The sequence below is a fragment of the Coenobita brevimanus genome, chromosome 106 (genome assembly GCF_032717465.1).
Source record: "Coenobita brevimanus isolate Jiangsu-jjx chromosome 106, ASM3271746v2, whole genome shotgun sequence".
Taxonomy (NCBI): domain Eukaryota; kingdom Metazoa; phylum Arthropoda; class Malacostraca; order Decapoda; family Coenobitidae; genus Coenobita; species Coenobita brevimanus.
Window position 1 is genome coordinate 14253157 of NC_137059.1, and position 22361 is coordinate 14275517.

At 39.0% G+C, this 22361-nt stretch overlaps 1 protein-coding gene across 1 annotated transcript in view; it reads left to right on the forward strand.

Annotated features, from left to right (window-relative positions):
• The first annotated feature begins 2881 nt into the window (after positions 1 to 2881).
• Positions 2882 to 22361, forward strand: part of LOC145416424 (uncharacterized) — a 65719-nt gene continuing 46239 nt past the window's right edge. The window contains exon 1 of the mRNA XM_080285372.1: positions 2882 to 3226. Coding sequence (XP_080141498.1) covers positions 2952 to 3226 — 275 coding nt within the window. The 5' untranslated portion in view covers positions 2882 to 2951. The remainder of the gene's footprint in view (positions 3227 to 22361) is intronic.

The window sequence follows — 22361 nt, forward strand, 5'->3', positions numbered from 1 at the left end:
TGATGATGATGATGATTATTATTATTATTATTATTATTACCTGTATTATTATTATTATTATTATTATTATTATTGTTATTATTATTATTATTGGCACCATTAGTATCATTATTATTATTATTATTGCTTTATTATTATTATTATTATTATTATTATTATTGCTAGCTAATCATACTCATCAACCACAAACGAACTGAGCTCCCAGCCTGGGAGTGCTGACCCGAGACTATGTAGGGAAGAATGAGTCTCTTTGGTTACTAGTGAAATTAACCTTCCAAGAAAGGAATTTTTAAGTGTACCATCCACTCACCCGATGTAGTGCTGTCTTCAGGTAACCCAGTCATTTACTACGCTGGGAGGTAACAATATCCGGTGTCCGAATATCCTTAGGGAGTTACTGAGGGGCATGGTTCTCTAAGCAGTACATACATACAGTACATACGTGCAGACAGAGAGGAAGAAACGAATACATACAAGAGAGAGAGAGAGAGAGAGACAGAGACAGAGACAGAGAGAGAGAGAGAAAGACAGAGAGAGAGAGAGAGAGAGGGGGGGGTGGAGAGACATGGAGGGAGGGGGAGTTGGAGGCAGCGATGACGTCATGCCTAGCAACGGCCTTAACAACGGATCAACACAAACTCAGCCAAAAACACATCAGTTTATTCCGTGCCCTGGAGGAGGTAGGGAGATTGGCTAGTCACGAAGAAGTTCGGAGGTAAATCTGGTCCTAGATACTTTATTCTGAGAGTTAAATTACTTGCTACTCACGAAGAAGTGCTATAGAAATTATTGAGATCGGTTATAACGTCTTCGTCTATTTGAAATTGGAAAATCGGAATTTAACTGAAGATTTGCTGGTCACGAAGAAGTGCGGAGGTGAATTTGACGTGTGGGATTTTATTTGTAAACTTAATATTGATGCAAGTCACGAAGAAGTGCTGTTGAAATGATTGAGAACCGTTATAGATATGAAATTGGAATGCATCAGTGGATCTTGTGCCCTGGGAGAGGTAGGGAGGGATTTACTTGTCACGAACAAACGCGGAAGTGAATATGACATGTGAGATTTTATTTGTACACTTAATATTGATGCTAGTCACGAAGAAGTGCTGTACAAAATAGTGGAGAACAGTTATATTTTTGAAATTTGAATGTATTAGTTAATCAATGCCTGGGAGAGGAAGGGAGGGAATTTCAACTTACCAAGATGTGCCAAGGTGAATCTGGCCTTTGATACTTTATTCTGAAAGTTAAACTACATGCTAGTCACAAAGAAGTGCAATAGAAATGATTAATAACAGTTATATCTTTGAAATCTGAATTTTAAATGATATATCAAGATTTGCCAGGCAGGAAGTTCTGTGGAAACGTAGATTCGTAACAATAATTTATCCACATCTGTCTAATTATCTGTCTGTCTGTCTATATCTCTGAATGTGATGCTAGTCACGAAGCAGTGTTTTATGGAGAGAGAGAGAGAGAGAGAGAGAGAGAGAGAGAGAGAGAGAGATTCACAAAGATAGATTCATATATATATATATATATATATATATATATATATATATATACACAGAGAGAAAGAGAAGTACAGAATGCTCTCCTAAAACCTTACTTAGGCGATTTGTCTAGTGGAGGTCCCCCTTACTCATTCTGGTTTTCTGTTGAACTACGAGTGATTAATACTAGAATGCGATGCTAGTCACGAAGAAGTGCTGCCCTGAAATTGCCTCCTCCCTCCCTCCCTCTCTCTCTCTCTCTCTCTCTCTCTCTCTCTCTCTCTCTCAGTTTCTCCCTCAAAAGGTTGCTAGTCACGAAGAAATGTCATATGTCAACGAATAGTGTTTTTAAATATAAATGCCTACCCCAGGTCGATATGAACCCAGTTTTGTGAACGATGCTAGTCACGAAGAAGTGCTGATAGAGACAAGATACCAGTGATAAAATACGACAACATAAGGGTAATATATGATGCCATCTGCGAGGAAGTGCTGAAGAAGGACCTGTGATAAAATTTAGATGCTTGCGTGAAGTGTATTTGAACCCTAGACCTTGTGAATGATGCTCGCCACGAAGAAGTGCTGGGTGGACGCGTGGACCCCATGGGGCACCTGGAGAGCATGCCCCGCCCCGCCCCGCTAACCCTGCCCCAGACCCACAAGGAATATTGGTAGGATAGACAGAACGTACTAATAGATAGAGAGATAGATAGACGGAGAGAGACAGTCAGATAGACAGACAGACAGACAGATGGAGAGAGACAGACAAGACAGGTAGAGACAGAGAGACAGAGAAACAGACAGGGAGACAGACAGAGGCAAATAGATAGACAGATAGACGGAGAGAGAGACAGTTAGATAGACAGACATATGGATGGAGAAAGAGAGAGACAGATAGATAGAGACAGATAGACGTAGAGCGATACAGATAGGTAGAGACAGACGGAGAAAGTCAGGTAAATAGACAGACAGACAGAGTGAGACAGGTAGATAGGGAGACAGAAAGAGAGAGACAGAGATAGAGACAAATTGAAAGGCAGACAGACGAGGCAGGTAGATAGAGAGAGAAGCAGATAGACAGAGCACAGGTACGGGGAGAGACAGAGAGAAATAGACATAGACAGGGAGAGAAAGACAGACAAACAGAATCGCAGACAGACCCAAAAACATAGACAGAAAAAGAAATATCGGACAGATATCGGACACATTATTGGACAGAGAGAGAAAATCGGATGCTGGTGGTGTGGGGTGGACGTAATCGAGGAATATCGGGGGAAAGCTGCCTCTTCGATAAACGCAGATTATCGGACAGGCAAAGGTTCTCACGTATAAGCAGAAATATTACCGGATAGACAGAATATAGGAGAAAGAATACCGGACGGAAAATATCGGAGAGACAGAAGTTATCGGCTGGAGGGTCAGGTCGTGTGGTGGTGGAATGGGGTGCATGCCATCATGAGCACCAAGCGTAAGCCCCGAACGCCAAGCCCCGAGGAAAGCCAGGAGGACGCTGATGAGGAGAGCGAGGATGTGTACGCCGGACGGAGGCTATCGGTGACGGAATTTGACGTCCATGATGGCTACCAAGACAACAACAGCAACAACAACAACAACAACAGCAGCGCCGATTATGGCTACGAAGCTGTCGGCTCGCCCGGAGCGTCCAGCACCTCCTCCGAACCTGCCTACATCAGACAACCTGGCTTCCAGCACCACGCCCATGAGTTTAGGTGGGTAGAGGTAGAAGTAGTATTAGAGGAGTAGTAGTAGGAGTAGTAGTAGTAGTGATAGTTGTAGCAGTAGTAGTAGTAATAATAATAATAATAATAATAACAGTAGTAGTAGCAGTACAAGTAGTAGCAATGGTAGTAGAAGAGTAGTACTAATAGAAGCAGTAGTAGTAGTAACAGTGGTAGTAATTGTAGTAGTAATAGTGGTAATAATAGCAGTAGTACGGAAGTACTAGTAGTAGTAGTAGTAGCGGTAGTAGTAATAGTAGTAGTAGTAGTAGCAGTAGTAGTAGTAGTAGTAGTAGTAGTAGTAGTAGTAGTAGTAATAATAATAATAATAATAATAATAATAATAATAGTAATAATAATAATGATAATAATAATAATGATAATAATAATAATAATAATAATAATAATAATAATAATAACAATAAGAAGAAGAAGAAGAAGAAAAAAAAGAAGAGGTGCCGAGGCACAGCAAACCCGTCCCCGGCAGTCATTTTAGTGCTGACGTATAAACACTGTAGGATGTCTAGTCAAAGATGTCACATATCAAATTTGGAGTAAATCGGGTGAAAATTGACGATTTTATGCCCATTTGAAATTTTTGGCCCAACCCACCTGACATTGACCCCCCTACCGCTTACTAGAGGATAACCCCTCTGATGTAAAGAGGTACCTTATACGATCCAGAATCAAAAGATGCACATTTAGGTTTTGGTTTCATGTCGATATGACGAATTTAAAAGGAGTTATGGCAAAAAAGCGATTTGTTCTTACATTTTTTTTTTTAGTCTACAGCCTGGGCCTTGGCCCACTTTGGACCAAAATTTAATCAGGTGATCAGAAGGTCATGGCCCATCATCCCTGTAATCTTCGTCAAAATCGCACTAATAGTTTCCTCGTAAAGATGTTAACAAACAGACAGAAAGACAGCCAAACAAACAGACAGCAAATCGAGTGAAAACAATACCCGTCCCCGAGCCCTTCCGGGGTGGGGACGGGTAATAATAATAATAAAAAATAATAATATAGATATTAGTAGCTGTAGTCGTAGAAGTAGAGTAGTAGTAGTAGAAGTAGTAGTAGAAGTAGTAATAGTAGTAGTAATCATTTGTTTTGTAATACAGTATATATATAGGCTACACACTACATAATATTACGTAATCCAAAATTCCTGAGGCCACTGTACAGTAAAGAACATACTTGACCATAGTATAGCCTTCTGAAGGATGGCTACTGGTAGTCACTTAAAAGATATATACATACTAAGCACACATATACACTTATACACACACATGCACATATATGAAACATGAAATCACTGCTGCTCTCTTTGGGCAATGAAAACTATAATTGCTAATATAAAAAAATTACAAAATAAGGCTTTAAAACACAGGAATAAAAATAATAATATGAAAATACGTAACCTTAAGTGTTAAGAGAGAAAATACAAAGATAAAAATACATCATTAGAAATATCCACAAATTATAAAAACAGTATAATCTATACAACAAAATAACAAGTTATATAAGCATGTACAAAGTAATAAGAAAAAAAATAACACTTAGTTAAAATCTAATAAAATAATAAAGATAAACCATAAATGACTACACTTTAGGCTTATCATACTCTAAAAATCTAAGGTATGAGTAATACTAAAACTGTAACTAAAAAAGTATATAAAAAACATTATTTACCGATATATATATATGTCATAAAAGACTTAAATGTCATAAAAGACTTTGTATTTACTTGTAGAGAAGTTTTATATATATTAGACTTGTGGGCGAGCGGTTATTATACTGGAGTAGCTTCGTGAGTAGCTAATCTTCTTTCCCATTTGTCATGTAGTGACAGGAGAGGTAAAGAATAGTATGGGACTATTTTTATTTGTCTTGGAAATATTAACAAGTCTCTCACTCACGAGTGAGTTGAGCAGAGTCCCTGTCTCCCTGTCTCGCTCTCTCTCTCTCTCTCTCTCTCAAGTTGCTAAGCCCTTCCTCCTTCTGACCTGCCTGTTCTAAGGCGTGTCTCCTTCTGACCTGCCTGTTCTAAGGCCTGTCTCCTTCTGACCTGCCTGTTCTAAGGCCTGTCTCCTTCTGACCTGCCTGTTCTAAGCCTGTCTCCTTCTGCCCTCTCTTTCCTAAATTCTGGTGAAACAGGAGACGTATCACGTGTGTTCCTTGTGGATTGAAAGTTTAAGAAGCCTGTGTGTGAGTATGTGTGTATGTGTGTGTATGGTCACTAGGTCTTTGTTCACCGGTGGATTGCTGACAACTAACTGCATCATCTTCTTACTGGCCACTGTCGTCAGCTTTCCTCAGTGTAATTTGCAAGCTCATTTCCCATTCCCAGGCTCGCATAGAGCTGTCTATCTATCTATTTATCTATCTATCTATTATGATTTGTAACTACAATACATTGCTCGGTCACGCGAAAATGGCGTACCATCGACAGTTAATAGTCCTAACATATTAATATATATTATATACACATTATAATGAACTTATAAGCTAATTAAGTGAAATACATAATATTGTAAAAGTAACATAATTGTATGAATTTTGTATATATATAATATTTATAGTAAATAGTGATTATTCAGTAATATTACATTTTAAACAAATTGTATACATATTTGAATAAATGTATTAAAGTAAATTATTTAACTGTAATACATTTATTCAAATATGTATACCTTGGGGGAGGCCTTTGTTCAGCAGTGGACTAGTTATGGCTGCTGCTGCTCCTGCTGCTGATGATATATATATATATATATATATATATATATATATATATATATATATATATATATATATATATATATATATATATATATATATATCAGCAGCAGGAGGAGCAGCAGCAGCCATAACTAGTCCACTGCTGAACAAAGGCCTCCCTCAACCTTTTCCACGAATTCCTAGGCTGAGGCAATCTTTGCCATGTTTTCCCTGCAAATTTCTCTATCTCATCTCTCCATCTCCTGTCTGGCCTTTTTCTGCTTCGCTTACATTCTCTTGGTGCCCAGTCAGTAAGCCTCTTGCTCCATCGGTTATCCCTTATTCTTGCTATATGGCTTGCCCACCTCCATTTCTGTTCATTTATAATCCCCACAATATCTTTGACTTTAGTCTGCTCTCTCACCCAAGTTGATCTTTTCCTGTCTCTTAAAGATATTCCCAACATTGACCTTTCCATTGCTCTCTGAGAACGAATTAATTTATTTTCCATCGATTTTGTCAGTTTCCAGGTCTCACAACCATACGTCATAGCTGGAATTATACATTTGTTATATACTTTTCGTTTCATACAAACTGGCAAGCTACTTTTCATAATGTCTCTATGTTTACCGAAAGCTTTCCATCCAATTTTAATGCGTCTTTTTATTTCGCTATCATGATCTTTCGTTAATTTTAGTACTTGTCCCAAGTAATTGTACTCCTCAACTTCTTCAAGAATTTCATCGCTTATTCTGATGACGCTCTTTGGTGTTTGTGAATTAAACATTACTTTAGTTTTACTTCGGTTCACCTTCAGTCCTACTTTCAGACTTTCTCTGTTCAGGTCATTTAACATTTCTTGCAATGCCTCCGCTGTTTCTGAGATTAGGACAATGTCATCTGCAAATCTTAAATGGTTTAGCTTTTCTCCATCAATATTCACTCCTTTGTTTTCCCAGTCTAGCTTTCTGAAAATACTTTCTAGGCATGCTGTAAATAATTTTGGTGAAATTGTATCTCCCTGACGCACACCTTTCTCAATTTTAATTTTTTCTGAGTCCTTATGTAATTTAACTGTAGCGGTTCCCTCTTTATATATGTTTTCGAGCAGGTTTACGACGTTCTCATTCACTCCTTGTTCTCGCAATGAATTTATAATTGCTATGTGCTCCACTGAGTCGAAAGCCTTTTCGTAATCAAAAAAACCTAAGCACAGTGGTTTATTATATTCTGTAGTTTTCTCAATTAGCTGATTCAATGTATGTAGATGATCAATGGTCGAATACTCGCTTCGGAATCCTGCCTGTTCACGAGGTTGGTTTTCCTCCAAAATTGTTGTTATTCTGTTCGTAAGGACTTGAGTGAAGAGTTAATAGTGAAGAGTTGATAATAAGCTAATGGGTCGATAGTTACTAAGATCTTTTGAGTCACCTTTTTTGTAGAGTAAAATAACTATTGCTTTACACCATGTTTTGGGAATTTTCTTCTGTTTTATGCAGTGGGTAAATAAGTGAGCAAGCCTATTTTGTAATTCTACTCCGGCGTCCAAAAGTAAATCTGTTACTATTCCATCTTCTCCCGGAGCCTTCCCTCTTTTCATATTTTTAAGAGAAATATTTACATCGTCTGGTGTTACCTCAGGTATTTCACTTGTGTCAACTGAAAAGTTAGCTATTGGTACTACTGTCTTTGATGCATACAGTTCTTTGTAAAATTCTTCAACTCGCTTCAGCATCATATCTCTGCATTTAATGGCTTCACCGTTTTTGTCTTTTAGTGATGTAATTTGTTGCCTTCCTAGTGCCATTTTATTTCGGACCTGTTTCAGACTTTTTCCTTTTTTTGATGGTTGCTTTGATTTGATCCATGTTTCTCTTTCTTTTTTTCTCTCTTCGTCTTTTGTTGATAAGCTTATTTCATTCTGCTTGTTCTATTTCGTCTTTCTTTGTCTTTACTTTCATTTCCTTTCGTTTTTTCATAAGCTCGAGTGTCTTTTCTGAATACTTCTTGGCTTTGGTTGTTTTAGGTTTTCCTACTACCTCTGTTGATTCTCTTAGCACTTTTGTTAGTCTGTCATTCAGCTCATCAATGTCACATTCAGCATTACTTAGAGCCTGAAATCTGTTCCTTATTTCCAACTGAAAAGCTGCTTTGTTTTCGTTTGCTATTATTGGGCATATCTTTTTATCTTTAATCATCTTCTTTCTTTCATTTCTGAAATTGAATCTGGCTGTGCAACCCACCATTCTTTGATCACTACCTATATTTACTTTGTTGATAACTGTGACATTTGTGATCGTGTTATTCTTATCTGCTATAATGAAGTCGATTTCATTCTTTGTTTCTCCATTTGGGCATCTCCAAGTCCACTTTCTTCCTGTTCTCTTGTGGAAGAATATGTTCATTATTTTCATGTTTAACATATCAGCAAAATTTACCAGCGTTTCTCCTCTTTCATTCCTTTCTCCCACTCCAAATTTTCCCATACATGCTTCTCCATTTATAGACTTCCCAACTTTTGCATTGAAGTCTCCCATGAGTATAGTATATGTTGTCTTTTCTTCTTCCATAATCTGGGAGATGTCATCATGGAATGTTTCTATTTCTTCATCTGGGCTTTGAGAAGTTGGTGCATATATTTGTATGACTTTCAGGGTATATTTTATGCATAGGGTGATGACAACAAATGCTGCTCTGCCAGATACACTGCTGAATTTAACCCTGTTGTCTGCAAGATTTTTGTTAATTAGAAATCCTACACCACTAACTCTTTCATTTTCCTTTCCTCTGTAGTAAAATAGGTGGTTGCTGTCTTCGAGCTGAATTACTTTTTCTTTTTTTCTGCGGATCTCACTCAAACCTACAATATCCCAACTAATATATATATATATATATATATATATATATATATATATATATATATATATATATATATATATATATATATATATATATATATATATATATATATATATGTATGTACAGTATATTAGGTGGGACAAATAATCATGACGGAATTAAAGAACGGGCCTAGTGAGAGAGGGCAGTGTTTGGAAACTACCTGTACTGTTGTTTGCAGATGATACTGTGTTGTTAAATGAAGACGAAGGGGAGCTGCAAGGCTTGGTGGATGAGTTTGGGAGTGTGTGTCAGAAATGGAATCTAAAGGCTAATGTAGGGAAGAGCAAAGATATGGTCTTCGACAGAAGTGAAGTCAGTGAATGTATAATGAGGCTGGATGAGGAGGAAATGGAAAATGTGATTGCGTTTAAGTACTTGGATAGTGTGATGAGTAAGGATGAAAGTTTAGAGGGTGAAGTACCTGAAAGGGTACAACAGGGAAGAAAGGTTTCTGGTTCCTTGAAACCAGTGATAACAAACAGGGAGTGAGCATGGGAGTGAAAAAGCTACCACATGACAGTATTGTGATACCAACTCTAACGTATGGAAATGAAGCTTGGACGTTGTTGATGGGACAGAAGTCAAGAGTAAGAGCAGTGGAAATTGGTTAATTTTAAGAGGAGCATGTGGAGTCACATGAAGAGACAGACTGACAAATGAGGATGTGAAGGAGCGTTGTGGTGTGGATGTGGATGTGATAGGAAGCGTTAGGAGGAACACCCTGAAGTGGTTTGGCCATGTGGAGAGAATGAAGAGTGAGAGACTGACGAGGAGAGTGTATGTGAGTGAGGTAGAGGGGGGAGAGGGAGGGGGAGGCCACGGATGAAATGGAGGGATGGAGTGGAGAGGTATATGAGAAAGGGGGGATGTGAGCTGGGAGCAGGGCAGTGAAATAGCGGGGGGATCGGGTGACAAGGAGGCGATTTGTTTGTGGCCACCCCATTCGGTATTAAGGAGTCTTGCAATAGACAGATAGATAGACAGAATTAAGGTAATACCATAAACATGCAAGGATTGCGTCTGTCCTCATGCAATTGTATCCAGTGAATCCGAGATCTCAGAATATCCAGCTCTTCATGAAAAATATTAACATTATATACATCTTTAAAGCATTTAACCCTCCTCAGGTGTAGTTCAGTAACTTATAGATGCCTGGGATCCCCGCCCTTCTCAATAGCTTCCCAACTTTTTGTGCCCATGCAGGGTGTAGGGGGGTTACTTTCGCGTCTCTCTATGTTTTTGCAATATATCACTCAGAATTGCATGTCGGGTCTGTGAGACCCATGTGTACCTGATGAGGAGGGAGAATTTTTCACCATGAGTTTGCAAGTTGGTTTTATGTTGTGTGGGATCCACTATGTCCATAATGTAGGTCCTTCATCCCGCAAGTTGTGACACAAGTGCAGGGCTCATAGTGTTCTTTGTTTTCGTGTATGGTGACTGCAAAAAAAAAAAAAAAAAAATAGTTTGGCCTTTTTTTTCATAATATTTTTTTTAAATAGGTGGAATTCAATTAATTAAAACTTATTCACATAGTTTGTAACTGGTAAGACCTAATCCATTGTAAGATAATCAGGAATTCATTATATAAAACATGTGTGACACTACATTTTTTTAATGCTGGGTCTGACAGACCCAGGGTAACCTAAGTTGTAAGCGAAACTGTAGGTCTACCTGAGGAGGGCTGAAAAGGTATTGCATAAAAAAATCCGTCCTTGATATGTGGGATATTAATCCCAAAGATTGGGTTTAACAACCTTAACACCTTCTTACACTATCTGACTTGAACAAGTGCAATGTGATGCATGAGACGCAGTTGATTACACCGAGCTGCCGTGATGTGACTGCTGTCAAACATGGGCACTTCACGAATGAGCTTTAATGCGTTGCTAAAAGCAATATCAAAAGCTGTAGAATTATTTTAGTGAAAGAGGAATCGTGGTTCCATAATGGAACCATTTTCTGGTAAACAATAAGATTTAAACAGAAATAAAAATATGTGTCTGTCAAAGTCTTCAAAATCCCTAACAACAATATTAAGCGAGGCAAAAAACTTGTTAAGTATAAAAATAATATCGTCATTGTCTTTCATATCAAAATGGACATTATGTCCAAGATAATTAAAAACCTTTACTACTTGCAGTGTATCACCGTTCAGCTCAATGCTCTCGGTTGTCTCATCCGCTTTGTTACTAATAATAACACACTTAGATTTTGTCCTGTTAACTGTAAGTGTTCATCTATACAGGTGCAAAGTTTACCATATAAAGCCTCCATTTCTGGAGGTGTTTCTGCCAGTTGTACGAAGTCATATGCTTAAGTTACTATATTGCGTCTGAGTTCTCCATAGCAGCATCCAACATCAGTGTCTGTATCTCAATAATTATGCTGTCTATATACAAATTAAATAAGAAAGGTGGCAGAACTCCTCCTTGTCTTACACCTTTCTCTATAAAGCAGTAATTAAAACCATCTTGCCATCCAATATTAGCTTGCTGGTTCCTTAGGCAATGCAGAATCATAAGTATTACATCAGCTGGTAGAAAACATCTTAGCAACTTCTTACCTAAAATAAAATGGTCTACCCTATCAAACGCTTTACTTAAATCAGTGAAGGTGGCTAGGCCTAATCTCTTATACCTAGAGTATCGCTTCATAATTTCTTTTAAAATAAAACAAGCGCAAGTGGTTGATGAGCCAGATTTGAAACCTAATTGCCTAAAATTTTAAACGAGCTTCTCGAATACGATATCTAAAATGATTAGTTAAAAATTCTTTAGAAGGAATGATGACTGCATTACTGGTCGATAATTAGATAAATCTGTTACATCTTTTAATACAGGGGTGATGGTACCCTTCAGTAAATTCCCAGGCAGGTAACAATGAACAAAGCACGTGTTATAAAAACGGGCAAGATAACATGAAAAATACTCTGAGGCATTCCTTAAAAATGGTGAATTAATCAGGTCCTGACCCTGTCCAGCACTGAGGCGATGTATCAGTTCAGGTTATGCTGGGGACTGTCAAACACATCTTTTTACCGTGAGGCCAGGCTCTTGTTACCCCACTGCAAATGTCTACCTCCGCATCCGGAACACTAGAGACTGATTACATAAGAATTTCTCATAAAGTACTTGATTTATTTCCGAGTCACCACTCTGACCGTCGGTAGCATTTGGGAGTTCGTTAAGACATCGTTTGTTCTTAACTTTACCCCAAAAGTGAATTTTATTTTTGTTATAAAATTTATCCACAGTAGACTGGCAGATTTCTCTATGTTCATTCTTTATAGATTCATTGAGGACTCGCTTAAAGTCCTTCCTGGAACAAAGCATCTCATCATTAGAGGAGTAGTAGCAGTAATAGTAGTAGTGATAACAACAACAACAACAATAATAATAATAATAATAATAATTCCATCCATCCACCCATCATTCAATCCTACGTTGCCCCATGAGGAGCGTAGGAAACCAGGGCTAGGCAAGTTGGTTCTGACGTTTGAGATGAGATTGATCAGCCTCACTCATCCCTGAGTGACATTACGTGAGCAGTAAACCCCAACCACCCGTTGGATATGAACCTTAACCGGTTCAATCCGACCGTAGTGCCGTAATTACCCACTAAACCACCAGGCGCCATTATTTGGTTATATGGTTACCACCCAGCATTGTAAATGGTTCCTGATGTACAGGAAACCATTTGGCTTGTCACTCAGTGTAGAGTCACCCAAAGGCAGAAAGAACAGGAAAGAATGAAGGAGACATAGATGGAAGAGGGAGTGTAAAGTCACCCGTAGGCAGAAGGACAAGGAAAGAATGAAGTAATGAACGACGGTAAAGGAAGGAAAGAAAGAAGGAAGGGGGAAAGAAAGGACAGACACCCGAGAGCAGCACTACATCGAGTGATTGGATGGTGAGCGTCCCCACCTACCACTTAGTAATAATAATAATGATGATGATGATGATGATGATGATAATAATAATAATAATAATAATAATAATAATAATAATAATAATAATAATAACACCAATAGTTATAAACTTGTGACTTATGTCATTTTGTAATTAAAAATATTTCTTATAAAATAAGAAATGATTTATAAAATTAATGGTAAATAAAAAGTAAATCATATGCCATATTTAGATTATTTTTAGATAAGGGAATATGGGGGATACTTAACCCGACCAAAAACCCCGGTTATATGGTTACCACCCGACGTAGTAAATGATTTCCTGGGTATAGGAAACCATTTGGCTTGTCACTCAGTGTAGAGACCATAGGGAATCCCTACACTGAGTGAGTGGATGATGGGCTCCTCACCCTGCCCTGGGGTAGGAAAGGAGGTCCGGATGATGATGATGATGAAATAGAAAATCATTTATAAGTACAAATAAGGTATGCATTAAAAAGATAAAGTAAAGAGCACTGTTAAAAGTTTTTTAAATATCAGTAAAATTACAATGTCTATCTATCTATCTATCTATAGCCCGACGCCCTAATTCCGCAAAGGGTGGCCGCAGACAAAACGCCTCCAAGTCACTCTGTCACCCACCATTTGACTCCCCTCCCCCCAACTCACCCCCCCATCCCTCATATACCTCTCAACTCCATCCCTCCACCTCATCCTCGGTCTACCCCTCCCTCTCCCTCCCTCCACCTCACCTACATACACCCTCTTAGTCAGTCTTTCATTCTCCATCCTCTCCACATGTCCAAACCACCTCAGTGTATTTCTCCTAATCTTTTCAACCACATCCACATCTACCCCACAACGTTCCTTCACTTCTTCATTCGTCAACCTGTCCCTCCATGTCACTTCACATGCTCCTCTCAGGTAACTCATTTCCACTGCTCTCACTCTTGACTTGTTCCCCTCTTGCAAGGTCCACGCCTCGCTTCCATACGTCAGGGTAGGGATCACAATACCATCATGCAGTGACTTCTTAACTTCCATACTCACCTCCCTATTTCTCATCACTGCTTTCAGTGTGCCAACAACCTTCCTTCCCTGCTGTACCCTTTCACGTACTTCATCCCCCAAAGTTCCATCCTTACTCATCACACTACCCAAGTACTTGAATGCACTCACATTCTCCATATCCTCACCATCCAACCTCACTGCACACCATGTGACTTCATTCCTCTCAAACACCATAACTTTACTTTTGTTTACATTAACTTTCAGCTTCCTCCTCCTACACACTGTCCCAAATTCATTCACCAAACCTTGCAACTCCCATTCATCTTCACTCAACAATACTGTATCATCAGCAAACAGCAACACCGGAAGCTTCCAAATCTCACCCTCATTCATTAGGGCCACCCCCACATCCACTGCCCTACCTTGTACCTCCTTTACGACCCCATCCATATATATATTAAACAGCCATGGAGACATTACACACCCCTGTTTCAGTCCCACAATGAGATCAAAAAACTCACTCAGCTCACCATCCACTCGCACCGTAGCCCTAGCTCCCTCGTACATACTCTTCACAGCACTCAACAATTTCCCCTCCACTCCATATATTCTTAATACCTTCCACATACCTTTCCTATCTATTCTGTCATAAACTTTCTCCAAGTCCATGAAGGCAGTGTACACTTTCCTTCCCTTCTCTAGATACTTCTCCACTAAACATCTTAGAACAAATATCTGATCTACACACCCTTTTCCCTTCCTAAATCCCCCTTGTTCTTCTCCAACTAGCTCCTCTGTCATATGCCTAACCCTATCAATGAGTATTCTACCATATATTTTACCAGTCACACTAAGAAGGCAAATACCCCTATGGTTACCACATACTTCTCTCTCTCCCCTTTTCCTTTGTACAGAGGAACAATTATACCTGATTTCCAGTCCTCTGGAACCCTTCCCTCTTCCCAAGCCAATCTACACAACTTCCATATCCACTCCACAACAATCTCACCCCCATACCTAAGCATTTCACCACACACTCCATCAATTCCTGGGGCCTTTCCCAGCTTAATCTTCTTCATCGCTTCCACTACTTCCGACCTACTGATCTCTTCCTCCCTCCTCTCATCTCTTCTTCTCCCAGCCATTCCCCAACCACTTATACTCACACTGCTCTCACTCTCTACATTCAACAAATCCTCAAAGTGCTCCTTCCATCTCCTCAATTTCTCTCTCTTCTCCACCAACAATCTATTATTCCTATCTTTCACTCCCCTACTATTTCCCCTTTCACACTGCCTTACTTTCTTTACCTCCTTCCAAAACAATTTCTTACTCTCCCTCCAATGTAATGTTAGAAATATTAAGAAACTCAGGTTTCAGTTTAACAATAGCCAAGAAGTATAACGCCTTAGTATCCAGAATAACTACATGGCCCGTGGCTGGTCTCAGGTCTCTGGACCCAAGTCAAGCGGGAGGCTATCACATCCAGGTCCTCCCTATTTATAGTCTTTTTTTAATATTGCGTGAACATGTTGCATAAACAATCCCTCTTGAAAGTATGGAATAGTCAACCTGAGTATTGGCTTGGCAGAAATCTTTATCCTTTTATAATACTCAGCCTGAGTTAGAGCAGTTAGGTGTTTGAGCAAAAACTGAATACTTGGAAGCAGTTATATGACCGTTACTCCACATAGTAGTAGTAGCAGTAGTAATAGTAATAGAAGTAAGAATAGTAGTACTGATAGTAATAGTATTAATAGTAATAATAGTAGTAGTAGTAGTAGTAGTAGTAGTAGTAGTGGCAATAGTGTAGTTTCGTTTATAAAGGCTCCAACATGCTTGCATACGTCGGCTTTGGACACCTGATGACGGCTTTCCATGCTGCTCGATCTCTGGCTGCCTCCCTATTCAGTCCCTTATCTCTGAGGTCACACTTTATGACCTCGTCCCAGGTCTTTTTCGGTTTGCATCTCACACCCCTACCCCCAGCTTTCACATTTCTCGCTTTCTGCAATCAATTGTCATTCCTCATCCTCTCTACATGCACAAACCGTCTCATCACATGCACAAACCATATCAGTCTACCTCTTCTCATCACAGCACCAATACACTCCAGTTTCATCCTTCACCTTAACTCCTCCATCATAACTCTAGCCCCCTCCAGGCCTCACATTCAAGGACACGCTGCACATACACCTAATCATTGCTATTTCTGTACATTTGAGCCTGCGAATATCCTCTTCCTTTACTGCCCAGGTCTCACTACTATACAGCATTACACTCTTAGCACATGACTCATACGAAGATCCCTTAGCTTGGAGGAAGAGCCTTCTCAATGTCAGGAGAAGCAACAGCTCCATAAACCTCTTCCAACCACTCCTCACTATAGCCCCACCTCCAGCACATAATATGTCTCCCAAGTAACAAAACTCTTCCTCACACTCAAGAGAACCACCAGCAAGATCAATCCAATAGCACCTGACAATCTCCACATGCTCTCCCCGACACTTCACACACATGAAACCAGGATTATCTCTCAGTCTACCTCTAATACCACTACATTCTGATGCACCCACTTATCACAAACATTGCACAGGATTCCCACGCCCTTGTGGCAAACCACACATGGCCACACTCCCTCTTCGTTGACAGTATCGCCACCAACCCTAGATACCATCACCTTTGATTTTTCTGCATTTATTCTCAACTGCATGTGCCCCAAACCATCTCTCCTCTTCCTAAATCTTTTCTCCGCCTGCCTTTCATTCTCCGCAATTAACACCAAATCATCGGCATACAACATCTCCCATGGTAGTCCAATTCTGAAGTCACGTGAGAGGGCTTCAAGCACGATGTTACCCGACAAGGGGTTCAAGACTGACTCCTGATGGACACCAACACTCACGGAAAACTCCTCACTCAAATATCCATTCGCCCTTACCTGGGTGCGAGCACCCACATACATGGTTATAGACACTCTAACCAGCCGCTCCTCGATCTCAAGCTTTCTCATTGCCCACTTCACCACCTACCTAGGGACACTGTCAATGGCCCTCTCCGTATCAACATAAACAGAGTACAGATCCCGTTTCTTTCCAAAATATTTTTCTTGAAGCTGTTGAACAATGAATATGGCATCAGTGGTCCCTTTGCCTGGCATAAAACCAAACTGCATCTCGATATTCTCTCTTTCTCTAATCATAACTTCTAGAACTCTCTCCATTACCTTCATTATCTGGTGCAAAAGTTTTATGCCTCTGTAATTTCCTCTTTCCAGGGCATCACCTTTTCCCTTGTACGCATTTACAATCACACACTTCAGTAGTAGTAACACTAATAGTAATAATGGTAGTAGTAGTTGAAGTTTTTGTTGTTGTTGTTGTTGCTGTTGTAAAAGTAGTGTAATAATAGTACCAGTAGTAGTAGTAGTAGTAGTAGTAGTAGTAGTAATAGTAGTAGTAGTAGTAGTAGTAGTAGTAGTAGTAGAAGTAATAGTAGTAGTAGTGCTAGTAGCAGTACAGCAGTAGTAGTCAGTTTCATTCATATGATTTCACTTTATATGATAATATAATTAAATACGCACTGCTATTTGGAATGTTGAAATCTGTTTGGAATAATAATATGCTTTCGGTACATACTAAAGTGAAAATTTACAAGTCCATGGTTAGACCAATTTTGATTTACGGGCATGAGTCATGGTACAGTACAATTGCAACAGATCGGAAAGTATTAGGATTTGAGAATAAAATACTGAGGAGGATTCTTGGGGTAAACTGGCAAGACAGAGTTACAAATGCAAGAGTAAGGGATATTACGAGAGTGGAACCAGTTAATGAATATGTGAGACTGTCTCGTTGGAAGTGGCTGGGGCACATATACAGAAAAGAAGGTAGTTTAATACAGGATGTGCCAGAGTGGACTGCTAGAGGAAGAAGAGGTAGAGGTAGGCCGAGGGAAACCTGGTTGAGGACAATGAAAAAAGAAGCAGGAGAGGAGTGTTGGTGGGACCTGAAGGAGATGGCAAGAGACAAATATTGGTGGAGAGAGTTCATTGAGGCCCTATGCATCCCGTGGGGTGCCACAGGAAATGATTGATTATAATGATATATTATACCACATATCTTCTATTTGTCAACTACGTTAGATGCTCTGTAATATTAGTGGCCACTATTAACAAGTCAAACTCCAGCCTTAAGCTTACATATTATAGTTAATATACTTGATAGAATTTTGACTTAATCAAATTTTCATCTCATCTGTACATAAACAGATAATATAGAATTCAGCTGACGGTCTATAAGTGTGCAATAAAAAAGAAGATTGTAATATAAAATTGTATAACAATATGGGACCAAGGCGATATAAAACAATGAATCTCAATGGTGCACAAGTTAAATGAAAAAAAAAAAAGCAATAAAAGAGACCAAATAATAATGTTACAAATACTCAAAAATGAAAAAAAAAATCAATAATGAAACTGAGAAATATTATTAGCATTAAAAAACAAACCTCACTGATAATATAAGGAAGAAAAAATAAAATAATAAAATAAAAATATAGAAGTCAAAAGTTAGAAATTACATAAATCATTCAGTAAAAATCATTTGTAAAAACTGTTCATAGTATATATCTATATATCTTTATCTATATCTATCTATCTGTCTATCTGTCTGTCTAGAGAGAGAATTGATGGAGGGCGTGGTGAAATGCTGAAGCATGGGGGAGAGACAGTAGTAGAATGGATGTGGAAGATGAGCAGATCAGCCTGGAAGGAGGTAGACTCCCGGAGGATTGGAAGTCAGGTATTATTCCCCTGCACAAAGGAAAAGGGGAAAAAGAAGTGTGTGTTAAGCATAGAGGCATTTGTCTTCTTAGTATAACAGAAAAAGTATATGGTGGGATACTTACTGATGGAGTTTGGGAAATAACTGAGTAATTAGCTGGAGAAGAACAGGGAGGCTTTAGGATGGGAAGAGGTTATGTAGATCAGATATTCATTCTTAGATCTTTACTGGAAAAGTTTCTAGAGAAGGGAAAGAAGTTGCTGAAGGCCGTGAAGAGTATGTATGAGGGTGCTAAGGCTGCAGTGCGTGTGGATAGTGAACTGAGTGATTTTTTCTGTTTGAAGGTTGGATTGAAACAAGGATGTGTCATGTCTCCATGGTTGTTCAGTCTGTATATGGATGGGGTTATAAAAAAGATACAAGGTAGGGCAGTGGATGTTGGAACGGCCTTAGTGAGAGAGGGAAGTGTTTTGGAAACTCCCTGTACTGTTGTTGGCAGATCATACTGTGTTGTTGAGTGAAGACGAAGGGGAGCTGCAAGGCTTGGTGGATGAGTTTAGGAGAGTGTTTAAGAAAAGGAATTTAAAGATGAATGTGGGGAAGAGTAAAGTTATGGTCTTTGTGAGAAATGAAGTCAGTGAATGTACGATGAGGTTGGATGAGGAGGAAATTGAAAATTGAGTGCGTTTAAGAACTTAGGGAGTGTGATGAGTAAGGATGGAAGTTTAGAGGGTGAAGTGCTTGAAAGGGTACAACAAGGAAGAACGGTTGCTGATTCCTTGAAAACAGTGATAAGAAACAGAGAAGTGAGCATAGAAATGTAAAAGCTACTACATGACAATATTGTGATACCAACTCTAACGTATGGAAGTGAAGCCTGGACCTTGTTGGAGGGACAGAAGTCAAGAGTGAGAGCAGTGGAAATGAATTATCTGAGAGCAGCATGAGGAGCCACATGGAGAGACAGACTGACAAATGAGGAATTGGAGGAGCGTTGTGGTGTGTATGTGATAGGAAGCGTTAGGAGAAACACACTGAGGTTGTCTGGCCATGTGAAGAGGATGAAGAGTGAGGGACTGACTAGGAGAGTGTATGTGAGTGAGGTGGAAGGGGGGAGAGGGAGGGGTAGGCCAAGGATGAGATGGAGGGATGAGGTGGAGAGGTATCTGAGAGAGGGGGGTGTGAGCTGGGAGGAGGGCAATGAAATGGCTGGGGACAGGGCGACATGGAGGCGATTTGTTTGTGGCTACCCCTTATTGGATTAAGGCGTCTCACATATATATATATATATATATATATATATATATATATATATATATATATATATATATATATATATATATATATATATATATATATATATAAAAAAGAAAAACATAGAACTGAGTCAGTATAAAAAAGAAATAGCTTAAAAAGTTTTAAAAAAAAAGTCCATCCCACAGCACAATGACAAATGCACTAATAGCCATAGAAAATCTAGGGCCGTGGCCTGTCCTCCTGTCGCTGTACGCATAGTATGAAAGGTCAGGACATCCAAGTTTTCCCCAGGGACATCTACCCTATATTCCTTCCTGAACAAGGCAATAGCATTGTTGATCTGCATGCCATTGACTAAAAGGTAGTAGAAGTAGTAGTAGTACTCATAGTAGTAGTAGTAGTAGTAGTAGTAGTTGTAGTTGTAGTAGTAGTAGTTGTAGCAGTAGTGTTCCGGGTGGTGGAGTGAGAGGACGTGTGCCAGGCGCTCCGTGTTATAGTCTTGAAATCATAGTAAAAATGATTGTGGACTCTTAGAAATTGATAGCCACTCCAGCATACAGTGGACACTGACGCATATGTGAAAGAATATCTTAAATATCAGCTATATATAGCTTGTAAAATGTGAAAAATTGTGATAACTACGGTGTGAGGGGGAGGAAGGGTGTGTGTGTGTGTGTGTGCAGGGACCGTTAGCCAGCGAGGTGCTGACCTGAGAGGGTTATCTGGACTGGTGTCAACACCATCCATTATATCATCAGCCACCTGGGACCCCGCCACCACATGTGCGCTGCCCCACACACCCTGAATATAAGTATCGCCACCCTCACTTACAAAATAAGTACCTCTCTGAAGCCTATTTTTCAATTATTAACTTTGTCCACAAATAACAATGAGACGTGGGATGCCTGTCACACACCTCTTGCTCACTCCATTATCCTTGGAGCATTAACTCCCTTTCCCTAACACATCAGCTGTTACCACACACTGAATATCACCCACTGATCACTAGCATACACACCATCTAATAATACTTTATAAACACTGTATCAAACACTAAATATAACAACAACTACCACTAACTATACAACAGTCTCCTACATACACACCACCAGCATAGCCAGGTGGTATAGAAGCGTGGTATACAAAAACATTTACGTAGGGAATCTTACACACACCCTAGATGACACTAATGTAACACATCACACATACAGACACACACACAATGACTGTTCTTAAATAACTATAAAACATACTATACATAGAATCTCATCATATAAATATATAACCAATCACAGTAGATAAGTCAATAATATAATAATAAATAGCACAGTATTAATTAAAACTTTAATTTTAATATATAAAATTAAAAAATATAACTTCAATTAAATAACAAATTTAAGCATAGTACCCTAGTTTTAAATACACTATTATTATTAAATACAATAGTAATAAGGGTATTTTTAATATAATATCTATGTAATAGGACTAATGTAAACTCCATAAAATTACACACTAGAACTACTTACTCAACCCTCTCAAAATTCTCTTTTGTATTCAAAAGAAATACTAAACAAACCTTGTTATTGCCAATGTGCCTTAGTAAACCAAGGTGCCTCTATCTTACCCTCACAACACACCACAACCACACATCACACATCACATGTCAGAACACCAACACACACACACACACACACACACACACACACTGTCCCAACACCACACACCACACCACACTCACCCCTATACCATAGAGTCCGAAGACCCAATATCACTAAACTACACACACACACACACACACACACAGGGATTCAATCTAGGCGGACGTGCGACACCGGCGCTCCGTACCAAATCATCACGGCCAGTGGGATTACCTAAATAGTATCTTTGTATGAGTCAAGCTCAGTACCAGGTTAGACTAAATGATTGTTCATTATTACAAGGAAAAAAATTAATAAGTTTAAACAAGACTTGTTCAAAGAGGAAATAGAACCAAGACGAAAGAATACACTGAGTCATCTCTGAGGTTTGTTTAGACTACAACAACACGGAGATTGTAAGTACATGCTCTTCACTTTAAGTATTGCAAAATGGATACATACTTCAGTAAAACAAATTTGGAAAAGAAAAGGGATAAAGGTAAAAAGCAAAATGATGATTTCTACCAAGAACTGGTTGAAGTAGAGACTCACAATAGACTGGTTGAACGTGTAAACAAACTAGAAATGGCTTTCAAAAATGAAATTGATGAAATAAAGAAGCAGATGCACTTGCAAAAGGAAGAAATAGAAAAACTAGGAAGCGAGGCCAATAAGAAAGACACAACCATCAGTGAACTAACAGTGGAACTGAGTACACTTAGGAAGAAAATGAGTGAAATGGCAAGTACAGTAGTCAATCACGAGAGTGTTATGGAAGAGTTCAAAAATGACACAGAAACAATTAGGCAAGTTAGCAGTCTTATTGACCAGAGCAGTGATATTGACGAGAAGATAACACAAGTGAAAGAAGCTGTGCAAAACTACAAAAATGATGTAGAAACCACGTA